Below are 12,574 nucleotides of genomic sequence, written 5' to 3' on the forward strand. Positions count from 1 at the left end.
TGTATCTCACATACTGCCGGTCCCCCTGCTGGAGTTCCCCCTCAAGGAAAAGGCACCTTTGTTTTGCTCACTGCGGCGTCTCAAGCACCTAGAAGGGTGCCTCCGTCAACATCTGAGAACGAATGAATGCAGTTCTCAGCGCGGCGCCTGCATCAAGCAGATGCTCAGGGAAGGCGTGAGCACACTGGCCCTGCCTGACACCCTCCCGCACAAGGGGCAGGGCACGGGCAGGGCCCCACCTGGTCGCGCAGCTCCTCGGCCCACTGCAGCTCCCCCTGCACGGCGTGCAGCTTCTGGCACAGCTCCTGCCTGCTGTCCTGCGCCTCCCGCCAGTCATGCTCTAGGATGTCCAGCAGGATGCGCTCGGAGCCCGGGGCCCCCGGCCGGCTCGCCTCCTGGGGATCACAGGGCAGGGCCACCTCAGGGTCTGGCTAGGGGCCCACCCTGGGTGTGGGAAGGAAGGGGACACGCAGCTCTCAGCCCTCCAAACCCACCTGACCAGCTCTGCCATGCTGGCCCGGGGCCTCGACCCTCTCTGGATCTCTGTCTCCCCATCGGCAGAGTGGGTGTGGCCCCACAAGCCCTACCCACCCTCCAGGGAGTATCTGGGGTACAAGTAAGCTAATAAGCTAAGTGGATGAGGGTGTGACTGGACAAGTTCAGCCAGGATTATTCCTAAACAAGCACCAGGCACACACTCGTGCTCTGGCCCTCACCCACCATCCAGGGCAGCAGACGGAGGCCATTCCCAAGGCCTACTCCCACCCCCATGACTAGGGGTCTTCAAGGGGCTGAGCCTGGCCCATACAGGTAGACCCTGGGCCCAAGATCTTGCCCCCAGACCCACACCCCAGCCAAGTGCCCCAACCCCATGAAACGCACTGGCTCCCATCCCCCACTTCCTGTGTGGAACAATGGCCAGGAGGCAGGCCCATGCAGCTGCTGACCTGCCACTGACCTGCCGCAGGACACTAAGCAAGCCCTAGGGCCACCAGGCCACACCCTCTACAAATCAAATTAAAGCTGGGGCCCTTTCCCCAGAAAAATGCTCACACTCAAAATCAGGGGGGCAGTTTTAGGGAGTTTGGGGACCTTCTGGAGGCTGCTCACACACCCTAGACCAGACAACCAGGGACAGCCACGTGCTAAGGGCCCTCAGCTCAGAGCTTCAGGCAAGAGGCTACCGGGACTCCATCCAGATCTCAGATCCCTGGTTCTGAAATCCTCAGCTTCCCAGGCCTTGGGAGGATAAGCAAACAGCAAGAGGGCCTGTTTTCCGGGTCTGACCCCCACCCCCACTCCATGTCCACGAGCCCTGGCCCTAGTACCTGCTGCAGACCCTCCTGACCTCCCCCCAGCCTGTGCCCATGAACCCTGGCCCTGGTACCTGCTGCAGGCCCTCCTGACCCCCCCTCAACCCCCATGCCCATGAGATGAGCCCCAGCCCTGGTACCTGCTGCAGGCCCTCCTGACCCCCCCTCAACCCCCATGGCCACGAGGCCCAGCCCTGGTACCTGCTGCAGGTCCTTCTGACCTCCCCCGACCCCCATGCCCATGGGCCCCAGCCCTGGTACCTGCTGCAGGCCCTCCTGACCTCCCCCAGCCTGTGCCCACGAGCCCTGGCCCTGGTACCTGCTGCAGGCCCTCCTGACCTCCTGCCAGCCTGTGCCCACAAGCCCCAGCCCTGGTACCTACCGCAGGCCCTCCTGACCACCCCCCACCCCCGTGCCCATGGGCCCCAGCCCTGGTACCTGCTGCAGGCCCTCCTGACCCCCCCAGCCTGTGCCCATAAGCCCCGGCCCTGGTACCTGCTGCAGGCCCTCCTGACCCCCGCTACCCAGCCTGTGCCCAGAAGCCCTGGCCCTGCTACCTGCTGCAGGCCTTCCTGATCCCCCACCCCGCAGCCTGTGCCCACAAGCCCCAGTACCTGCTGCAGGCCCTCCTGACCACACCCCAGCCTGTGCCCACAAGCCCTGGCCCTGGTACCTGCTGCAGGCCCTCCTGCAACTCCCGCAGCGACGCTGTCAGCCGCTGGTTCTCAGCACGCAGCTCGGAGACAAGGTCCACATTGTCTGGCTCCTTCTCCTTCTCCTTCTCCTTCTCCTTCTCCTCTGCCCCAGGGGGCGGGCCCCTAGCCCTTCGAAGCAGTGCACACTCTTCCTCCAGCCGACTCACCTTGAGCTTGAGCTGATCCACCTGGAGCCCAAGACATGGGTCAGCCCAGAGGGAGACACACTGGGAGCCACGGGTTACAGGGGTGGGAAGACCTGCTCCCTCACTCCTGGGTGCCTCCCAGATTCCCACAGAAGCCGAAGCAGGAGTCCTCCCCAGGCTTGTCTATGAAAACAGGACAGGCTGGACAGATATAAAACAAACAGGGCTGAGGAAGGAGCAGTGGGTAGCAAGGCCAAGGACACCCTCCCAGGGGAATCCACTCTAAGAACTTGTGGGCGGACGTGCTGCATCACGACACGCTGTCTGTCCCGCACTTCTGACACTGACTCCCGTCAATTTAGCCCAGTATTCTCATGGCAGAAAAGGAGGAGGGCCGCGTCAAGAAGAAGTGGGGCCAGGCACAGTGGCTCACGCCTGTAATTCCAGCACTTTGGGAGGCTGAGGCGGGCCCTCAGCGGATCACCTGAGGTCAGGAGTTTGAGACCAGCCTGACCAACATGGTGAAACCCCGTCTCTACTAAAAATACAAAAATGAGCTGGGCGTGGTGGCACATGCCTGTAGTCCCAGCTACTAGGGAGGTTGAGGCACGAGAATCATTTGAACCCAGGAGATGGAGGTTACAGTGAGCCAAGATTGCGCCACTACACTCCAGCCTGGGCAACAGAGCAAGACTCTGTCTCAAAAAAAAAAAAAAAAGAATAAGGGAAACCAGGCCTAACACTTTAGAAGGCCAAGGCGGGCGGATGGAGACTAGCCTAGTTAACACAGTGAGACCTCGTCTCGACAAAAAAAATTTAAAACATTAGTTGGGTGTGGTGGTGCGCGCCTATTATCCCAGCTACTCAGGAGGCTGAAGCGGGAGAATCACTTGAGCTTTGGGAGGTTGAGGCTGCAGTGAACCATAATCGTGCCACTGCGCTCCAGCCTGGGCAACAGAGCAAGACCCTGTCTCAAAAAAAAAAAAAAAGAAGAAGAAGAAAAAGAGAGGAGGAGGGAGGAGGAGGAGGGAGGGGGAGGAGAAGGAGGTGAAGAGGAGGAGGGGGAGGAGGAGGGAGGGGGAAGAGGTAGAAGGAGAAGGAGGAGGAGGAGGAGAAGGAGGTGAGGAGGAGGAGAGGGAGGAGGAGGGAGGAGGAGGAGGGACGGGAAGGAGGAGGGAGGGGGAAGAGGTAGAAGGAGAAGAAGGAGGAGGAGAAGGAGCAGGCGGGAGGAGGGCAGAGTACGAGGAGGAAAGAAGGAAGAAGAAAGAAAGAAGGAGAAAAAAAAACAAACAGGGTCAGACCCCAGCTCCGTCTCTAGCTCAGTGTGACCCTGGGCAAGTCATGGCCCCTCTCTGTGCCTCAATCATCTCATCTGTACGGGGGGTGTGAGGGGAGAGGAGAGGGCAATGGTTTTGAGAGTTGAGGGCCTCATCCAGTCCGGGAACCAGATGCTCCCCGCAACAAGCCAACATCTCACCTCAACACACTCTCAGAGACTCAGACTTGGTCTGGTCCACCCTGAAAGGAATTCCTAACAGAGCCTCCACTCCAGAAGATGTGGCTGTTGGTTCATCTCCCTCAAGAGCTCCACGTCCAGGATTCAGGTTTCAATTTTGCTGCTTCTAGGCTCTGTCATCCTGAGCAAGTCACTTACCTCCTCTGGGCCTCAGTTTCCTCATCAGTAAAATGGGCCCAGTCAATCTCCTGGCCCCATCATTTGCCTCCCAAAGGTGTTGCAAGAATCAAACAAGACAGCAAGTGGGCAGAGGCCTCTAAACTGTGAAGGGCTACAGAGCTGCCACAGTGTGACCGTGGCTATCTTCACAGCTTCAAATAAAATCCCGTGCCCCTAACCAATCACCAGTTCGGAGTGTGCAGCCAGAAGTTGGCCTGGTATGGGGGGTGGGCAGCTGTGGGGTGACCACCAAGCTGGGAGCAGACGTGCATGGCCAGTTTGCTGGACTATGAGTGCACTCAGCCAAGCGTGACGCATGTGGGGTCTGAGGTGGCCAGACAGTGACAAGAGTGGCAGCAGGTGGCAGGCCATAAAATGAAGTCATTGTTGGGAAAAGGTCACAATGACTTCTGGTGCTACAGTCAGGCATGCAATATTTGGTGCCCTAGGAGTCCCCTGGCCTCTCTTGGAAAGTGACTTGCTAGTCCCCCAGCCTTGAGAGGTTAGAATGGCACCCCCACACACACACACACACACATACACACATACACACACACACACACGGGTCTGGAGGCTGGGTCAGGCAATTCTACAAATTAACAGTCCACTCCTCCTCCTCCGCAAGAGACTCAGAAAGAAATTCATGACTCCCGCATTCCTTTCCACTCACAAAACATGCTTTGTGAACAGCCAGAGAAAGACAGCTCGTTACAAGCACAACTGTGGTCACACCCTCTCGGCAAACCGCAGCCACACACCAGGGCCTCCTGCCTGACCCCTGGCCGGCCGGCTTCCCTGATGAGCTCAGAGGACAGGACACCTGGGAGTCTCCGACGAGCAACAGGAAATACGGATGCATTTAATCCCGGCGTACAAACTCACTGAGCACAAAATTATAGCGTTCATTCCTTCAGTTTATGTTGCTTAGAAATAACAGCTCATTAAATTTGCACCTTATAAAACAGGGTATTAAATCCCAGCCGCCACACACCTGCCTATGGGAGGTGGGGACGCAAGCTGCCAAGCCAGGCACGATCAGGTGCTCTGTTCAGATCCATCTGCAACACCTTTGTTAACTTTGGAGCAGAAAAGCTCCAAACATAAATTATAAATTAAGGTCAATTTATAGTAGCTAAGTTTAATTTCACTTCTTTTTTGTTGTTGTTGTTTTTTGAGACAGAGTCTCGCTGTGTCGCCCAAGCTGGAGTGCAGTGGCTCAATCTTGGCTCGCTGCAACCTCCACCTCCCGGGTTCAAGCAATTCTCCTGCCTCAGCCTCCCGAGTCCCTGAGACCACAGGTGCCCGCCACCACGCCCGGCTAATTTTTTGTATTTTTAGTACAGACGGGGTTTCACCACGTTAGCCGGGATGGTCTCAATCTCCTGACCTCATGATCCACCCGCCTCAGCCTCCCAAAGTGCTGGGATTACAGGCATGAGCCACTGCGCCTGGCCAATTTCACTTCTTAGGTCCCTAAAATAGGAAAAAGCAGCCACTCTGCCTAGAGGCAGATGACCTGCAGACTACAGAGGCACCTCCGACCATCTCTTTTCCATCCCCCTCCCCTGTCCCAGCAGCCCCCAGATGGCCACACACGCAGGACATCTCCCAATCCCATCACACCCAACCCAAAGGTGGGACAAGCCGTGAGGGCTGCAGCCCCTCCCAGTACCCCCAGCCTGCAGCCCTCACGCCGTCCTCTCTAAGCAGCAAATTATTTCTTCTGAGAAAACCCTACAGCAAGCCCCATGTCTGTTTCAGAAAAAAGGGGAAGCCCTCTGGGTAAAGAAAGGGGAGCACTCCTACCTGCCAGCCACCGCCCCTCAGCAGTGCTGAGAGCCAACTCAGAAATCCTTCAATCCGGCTGAACACAGTGGCTCATGCCTGTAATCCAGCACTTTGGAAGGCTGAGGCAGGCAGATCACCTGAGGTCAGGAGTTTGACACCAGCCTGGCTAACATGGTGAAACCCCATCTCTACTAAAAATACAAAAAAAAAATTAGCCAGGCATGGTGGCACACACCTGTAATCCCAGCTACTCAGGAGGCTGAGGCAGGAGAATCGCTTGAACCTGGGAGGCAGAGGTTGCAGTGAGCAAAGATCTCACCACTGCACTCAAGCCTGGATAACAAAGCAAGACTCCATCTCAAAAAAAAAAAAAAAAAAAATTCCTTCAATCCCAGGACATTGGGAAAGTGCTCTAACCAACTTCTCTGTGCCTCAGTTTCCTCCTCTAGAAATGGGGAAGATAGTGTTGTCCACCCCAGCGTAGGGTGGCTGGAAAATTAAAGGGGTCTGTGCATGGCAAGCACTGAGGATGGTATCTATAAAGCACAAGGCCATTTTATAATTGTTACATCATCCTTATCTGTGATGAGGATGAGGAAACTGAGGCACAGAAAGGAAAGCCTTCCCCATGCCACATGGTTTTTCGCAGTAGAGCAGGCCTGGGACATGTCCCTGTCCCTGCCCATCACTCCTCAGAAAGCCTCCGTCTCCTGCCACACACCAACCAGGCCCTCGAACGATAGCCTCAAGGTCATCTCACAACCTCAAACCAGCCACCTACATCCTCAAGCAGGACCAGCAGCCTGGACCCTTCAACTGGTGGCCTCAACACCCCCATCAGGGCTCACCTCCCCAAGATATCGACCCACCTGGCGTGCACAAACCGAGGACTGGCACACCAGTGCACCCACATCTACAGCCTCACAGCCACCTGCAATGCTGTAGCCACGGCCCAAGGCTCCTGGGGTAGGGAGGCTTCAAACTCCACGGTCAGAACCCACTGTGCAGCCTCGAGCAACATGGCTGGAGAGAGCCTCCTGCGTGCCGTGCGGCTGGCACTGCTAAGCCCTTGACGTGGATCAGCTCATTAAATCCTTGGAACAACGCCCTGTGGCAGTCAAATACTGGTATTATCCCCCTGCTGAGTCCCAGTCAGAAACCAAGAAAGTGAGATGCAGTAGGAGGCACAGCCTCACTTGCTGCTGGAGGGAGTCAGGTGAGACTTCCCCACACAGGGAGTAGGTGGAACAGCAGCGTGGGAAGGGGGCTGGCACTGGAGCCAGCCGGACCCGGTTCAAATCCAGGCTGTGCCGCTTCCTGGCTCTGTGACCTTGAGCAAGTCCTTTCACTAATCTGAGTCTCAGAGTCTGTATTTGCAAATGAGGGCTTGGCGTATGGTGCTTTGGTGAGGATTAGAAGACATGATGTTTAACCTATGTGGCTCTTGATAATAATATCAACAATGGCTACTGATGACACAAGTTGTGAGCAGTGTGCTAGGGACTGTACATGTTTGAAACTGTGTCTTAAACTCACCGGGCCAGGTACGGTGGCTCATGCCTGTAATCCCAGCACTTTGGGAGGCCGAGGCAGGCAGATCACCTGAGGTCAGGAGTTCGAGACCAGCCAGGTCAACATGGTGAAACCCCATCTCTACTAAAAATACAAAAATTAGCTGGGTGTGGTGGCGCGAGCCTGTAATCCCAGCTACCCGGGAAGCTGAGGCAGGAGAATCGCTGGAACCCGGGAGGCAGAGGCTGCAAGGAGCCGAGATCACACCACTGCACTCCGGCCTGGGCAACAAGGGTGAGACTCCATCTCAAAAAAAAAAAAAAAAAACTTACCAAATCCTCATAACCCAACGTTTCTCGACCCCGGCCCTACCGATGTTTTAGGCTAGGTAATTCTTTGTTGGGGACTGTCCTGTGCTCTGCAGGGCATTTGACAGCATCCCTGGCCTCTACACACCAGATGCCAATAAATCCCCACTAATTGTGACAACCAGAAATATTTCCCAGACATGGCCAGATGTTTCTAGGGGGTCAGAATCACCCCCCATTGAGAACCAGTCATAACCCAATGAAGTAGGTACACCGAGCACTAAAAGGACTTATCCATGTCAAAGAGCCAGCAATGGTGGCTCTGGGACACAGGCTGGCTGGCTACTACATTGCAAAAGCTGCCCCTTCCCTTGCCTCCCCAACCCATCTCCCCAGGGCCTACCGCCAGCTGCAGGTCACGGCTGCGAAGTACAGCCGAGTTCTTCTCCTCACTGAGCTGTGCCAGGCGCATGGCGATCATGTAGTTCTCATCCTTGAGCCGCAGCAGCTCCAGGCTGCCCGCCTCCCAGTCCTCCCGCAGCCGTTGACAGCGCTCCTGAGCCTGCTGCTGGTCCCGCAGCCGCTGCTCCAGCCCTGCCCGCTCCTCCTCGAGCACCCGGCCCCGGGCCTGCAGTTGCTGCTCCCGCTGCAGCTGGCTCTTGCGAGCTTCCCGCAGCCGTCGCACCTCTGTCATCAAGAATTGGGTCAGGCCCTCAGGCCCCTCCTCATCTGCCAGGACAGAACAGGGGACAGAATAGGGAGCTCAGGCAAGTAAAATCCAGGAGATAACATACTGTGTCAAAAAACTCAAGCCATAAAAACACTAGAGGGAAATTCTGGAATATATTTGTAGAATTTGGGAGCAGGGGAGGTCTTCCTAAACAACACACAAAATCCAAGAGTTATAAGAGAAAAAAGATGGACAAATCCATATAAAAATGTTTAAACCTTTGAAAAATGAAAGATGTAACAAAGTTAATAAGCAACAGAGTGGGAGAAAATATAACAAGAACTCAGTGCCATAATATATAAAGAGCTCCTACAAATCAATAAGATCAACAACAAAATAAAAATATGGACAAAAACTATCAATAGGCAAGTCCCAAAATAAAAATAGTTAATAAATACAGGAAAATATGCACCAACCTATCAACAATAATTACAGTAGCTACTAATATTTGTTAACTTCATTCTTTGTGCTAGATATATCTTAATCTTTATGACAACACTATAAGGTAGGTACTATTATTGTACCCATCTTAAAGACAGAAAAACTGAAGCACAGAGCAGTTATTTACCCAAGGTTTAATAACTAGTAACCTGTGAACTGTATCACTCAATGAAATATAAACTTAAAACAATAACATTATTTTTTACATATCAGAATGGTAAAAACGTTTAAACATGATCCCCAGGATTCAAATGGGCCCTTACACATTCCTGGTAGGAGGTATGTTGATTTAACAGTTAAAATACACAGACTCTTTGAGAAATTCTTCTCAGAACCTCTTCGCCTGAGACACATTTGCACAAAGACGCACATACAAGGATGTTCCCGCATCGTTGTAATAATACAAAACTGGAAACCTAGGTATCCATCAACTGGAAATGGGTTAAATGAATTATGTCCTAACTTCACTAATGAACAGTATGCAGTCACTTAAAACAAGTGTATGTAACAGAGGTGAAAGAATCACTAAAATCAGTTGTTCTAAGAAAAAGCAAAATACACACGTAGGCGTGTGTGCGTGTGTGTATGTGTTTGTGTTTTTTATATAAAAAAATTCAGCTAGGCGCAGTGGCTCACGCCTGTAATCCCAGCACTCTGGGAGGCCGAGGCAGGCGGATCACAAGGTCAGGAAATCAAGACCATCTGGCCAACATGATGAAACCCCATCTCTATTAAAAATAAAAATACAAAAATTAGCAGGGCGTGGTGGCTCATGCCTGTAATCCCAGCTACTCGGGAGGCTGAGGCAGGAGAATCGCTTGAACCTGGGAGGCGGAGGTTGCAGTGAGCCGAGATCACGCCACTGCACTCCAGCCTGGTGACAGAGCAAGACACTGTCTCAAAAAAAAAAAAAAATTCAAAGTCACCTGGAGCCTCTGTATTTTTTTACATAAAAAACTATACATCTGTGTATGTCAGACATATGTCTGAAAACAGTATCACGAAGAAAGAGCCATCTTAAGCATGTGGCTCTGAACTTGGAATAACGGCACTAGCACCCAGCCCCACCCTCAGCCTACCGTGGGGCCCTGGGCAAGCCCCTTCAGCCTCTCCATGCCTCAGTTTCCCTTACTGTTCAACAGGCATGGTGGAAGCGCCTCCCTAACAGGGATGGGGAAAGGAGCCTGTGCACTGGAGTCCGAGGTGCCAGCATCCACCGCAGATCCACTCACCGAGGATCATGGAGCAGCGCTGGGCGGGTTCCTGGCCCGTGAGCAGCGTGAAGTGTTCGGGGTAGTAGAACTCCAGGGCTTCCAGGAAGGCCTCATAGCCCCTCTTGCCACGGCAGCGCAAGATGTCCATCAGGCGCCCTAGAGAGTAGTGGGGGGATGTACCCAGGGTCTAGGGGAAGGCCTCCCCAGGTGCCTGGTTGCTTCTGCCCCCACCATGCTCCAGGCCCACGTTCCCCAGATATTTGAGCCAGTGACACACACAGGGGCCTGTCCCAACACATCGGGGAAGAGAAGAGAGCCATTCTGCCACAGCCAGGGGAGCACATTCCCTCATGACTCCTGGGCTCCCAGAGCTCCCCAACACCCCCCACAGACACAGATGCTGGCCCGCAAATGCAGCCTGCCTTTTCAATGGCACAGAGAAGCCCCCTCTATCCCCAGAAGCAAAGAAAATACTTCTCCCATTGGCCATGCCTGAAATTCCACCATTAAAGACCATTCCATCATGCCTTTGTGAGTTCTGGTTCAAAGGCACACCCTGTGGGAGTGGGGACCCACGTAAAGCTGAGACGGATCTTGACACTTGAAAAAGGACTCCCCCAGGAGTGTATGGTGCACAGAGGAGGGGACAGACAGAACTCGGAGATCAAAGAGCGCAGGAAAGGTGCCAAGTCCACCGGCTGTGACCGGGAGGTCCCAGGCCCAGCCGGCCCTGGCAGCCACATCCAACCTTCTGCTCTAATGTGGACCCAGGAAGTGGGAGAGAACCCCAAGAGACAAAACTCTGACCCCGGTGTGGGCAACGCGGACCGCCAAGGCGCAGTGGTGGGTGGGGAGGAGGCAGGCTGGTGGGCATACCCAGCCGGCCCACTCTACTGATGCGGAGACCGAGCCCCAGGGCAGCAGAGCCCTAGCTTCGCGCTACACGGCTGTGGGCCCTGCGCCCAAGGGCACGGCCGGCCCAGGTCGTGGCCCACTCGGGACCCGCGGCTCACCGGTGCGGTTGACGCGGCACGGGAAGCGGTAGGTGCTCAGCACCTCCTCCTCGTCCTGCTCGTCGATGACCCGGCACTGGCGCAGATACGGCGTGAGCTTGGCCGGGTTCAGGGCGCGAGCCAGCCGGTGCCGGACGCCCTCGATTCGCTCCCACAGCGCGTCCTCCTCCGCCTCGGACCCCGAGCCGGCCCCGGCCTCCTCCTCGGCCTCCCCCGCCTCCGCCCGGCCCGGCATGGCCGTGTCCTCAGGGTCTGCGGGCAAGAGGCGCACGGGGGTCGACCAGGGCTCCCTAGGGCTAGATGTGCGGCCAAGCACCCCCGGGGCGTCGTCCGCAGACCCGCCGTCGGGGGCGCGCCCCGAGCTCCCCGCGACTCACCCCGCACGCTACAGCCGCCTCGGGCTCCCGGGTCCGCGCTCGGGCGGCGGCTCCGCCGGCGCAGGGGGGCGGTGCCCGTGGCGCCCCCGGCTCCGCCCCCGTCCCCGCAGCCTCCTGGGCTGCCCGGGCCTCCCCACATTGCCGCCCGCCCCGGGTCGTGCGTCCGGCCCCCGGCCACCCCGCGCGTCCGTCCGCACGCCCTCCCTCCCGGCCGTCCGGCTGCGCCTCCCCCTGCTTCCTGTTTCCCGCCGGCTCTCCAGCCCGGCTCGGCGGGGTCCTGGCCGCCCGCCCACACCTGCCCGGCCTCTGGGCGGGGCGGGGGCGGGCAGGCGCGCTCACACCCCCCGCGCGCCGCGACACACCTTCCCCGGGCCACGCGCATCGCCTCCCCACGCCCACAGCGCGCCCGCCCGTGCGGGGCTAGCCGCTCACGCCCGGCGCAGCCCGCGGGCACTCAAGCTGGGCTTGCCCTTCCCGGGTCCCCACATGCACTGCAGGCGCGGGAGCTTCCCTGGAGCGCAGGACAGCCCCGGGGGGGACAGCAATGGGCAGAGGTCATGGGGGCCTTCTGCAAGATGGGGGTCTGAACCTGCAAGGCAGCACTGCCAACTCCCCTCTTACGCAAACTCCCGTGGCACTTGAGGACCAGGGACCCCACAATTCTCAGAGGGTATTCCTCCAGGTGTTGGTCCCAGAGATGCTGGGGGCGGGCTGTGACTAGCCATCCATACTCCCGCTCCTGCCTGGGAGGCCGGTGGTCTCTTACCATGATACTGGCCGAGTCTACACGGTATCTGCTGGTGCATGCGATACAGTCTCGCTATGCATTAGAAGCTGCCAGGTGGGAGGCCGAGGCGGGCGGATCACGAGGTCAGGAGATCGAGACCATCCTGGCTAATACGGTGAAACCCCGTCTCTACTAAAAATACAAAAAATTAGCCGGGCGTGGTAGCGGGCGCCTGTAGTCCCAGCTACTCGGGAGGCTGAGGCAGGAGAATGGCGTGAACCCGGGAGGCGGAGCTTGCAGTGAGCCGAGATCGCGCCACTGCACTCCAGCCTGGGCGACAGAGCGAGACTCCGTCTCAAAAAAAAAAAAAAAGAAGCTGCCAGGTACCTGCTGCCAGGGAGGAACAGAGGAGGCACAACCGGTACAGGAAAGAGGTGTGAGCTCCCTAATCGCCTTCCACAACTTCTGAATTAGATGCCGTGGACATATGTATTACTTATCCAAAGAATTAAGGTTTCAATCAATAAAAACTCTGAAAAGCCCTGCTTAAATTAAGGCCGGGGGCGGTGGCTCATGCCTGGAATCCCGACACTTTGGGAGACCGAGGCGAGTGGATCACCTGAGGTCAGGAGTTC

The 12,574-nt window shown here is 56.4% G+C and overlaps 1 protein-coding gene across 3 annotated transcripts in view; it reads right to left on the reverse strand.

Annotated features, from left to right (window-relative positions):
* Positions 1–12,083, reverse strand: part of CARD10 (caspase recruitment domain family member 10) — a 30,298-nt gene extending 18,215 nt beyond the window's left edge. The window contains exons 1-6 of one of the 3 annotated variants that reach the window (XM_054675924.2): positions 11,979–12,083; positions 10,836–11,087; positions 9,841–9,978; positions 7,841–8,166; positions 1,987–2,196; positions 240–395 (exon numbers count right to left, since the gene is read on the reverse strand). In XM_054675924.2, the coding sequence (XP_054531899.1) occupies positions 240–395; positions 1,987–2,196; positions 7,841–8,166; positions 9,841–9,978; positions 10,836–11,087; positions 11,979–12,018 (1,122 nt within the window). In that variant the 5' untranslated portion in view covers positions 12,019–12,083. Of the gene's footprint in view, positions 1–239; positions 396–1,986; positions 2,197–7,840; positions 8,167–9,840; positions 9,979–10,835; positions 11,088–11,212; positions 11,429–11,978 lie in introns of those variants that run through there. The other 2 variants (XM_054675923.2, XM_016939123.4) reach the window with 2 other exon arrangements.
* Positions 12,084–12,574: the final 491 nt, after the last annotated feature.

This window comes from Pan troglodytes, chromosome 23, assembly GCF_028858775.2.
Source record: "Pan troglodytes isolate AG18354 chromosome 23, NHGRI_mPanTro3-v2.0_pri, whole genome shotgun sequence".
NCBI lineage: Eukaryota > Metazoa > Chordata > Mammalia > Primates > Hominidae > Pan > Pan troglodytes.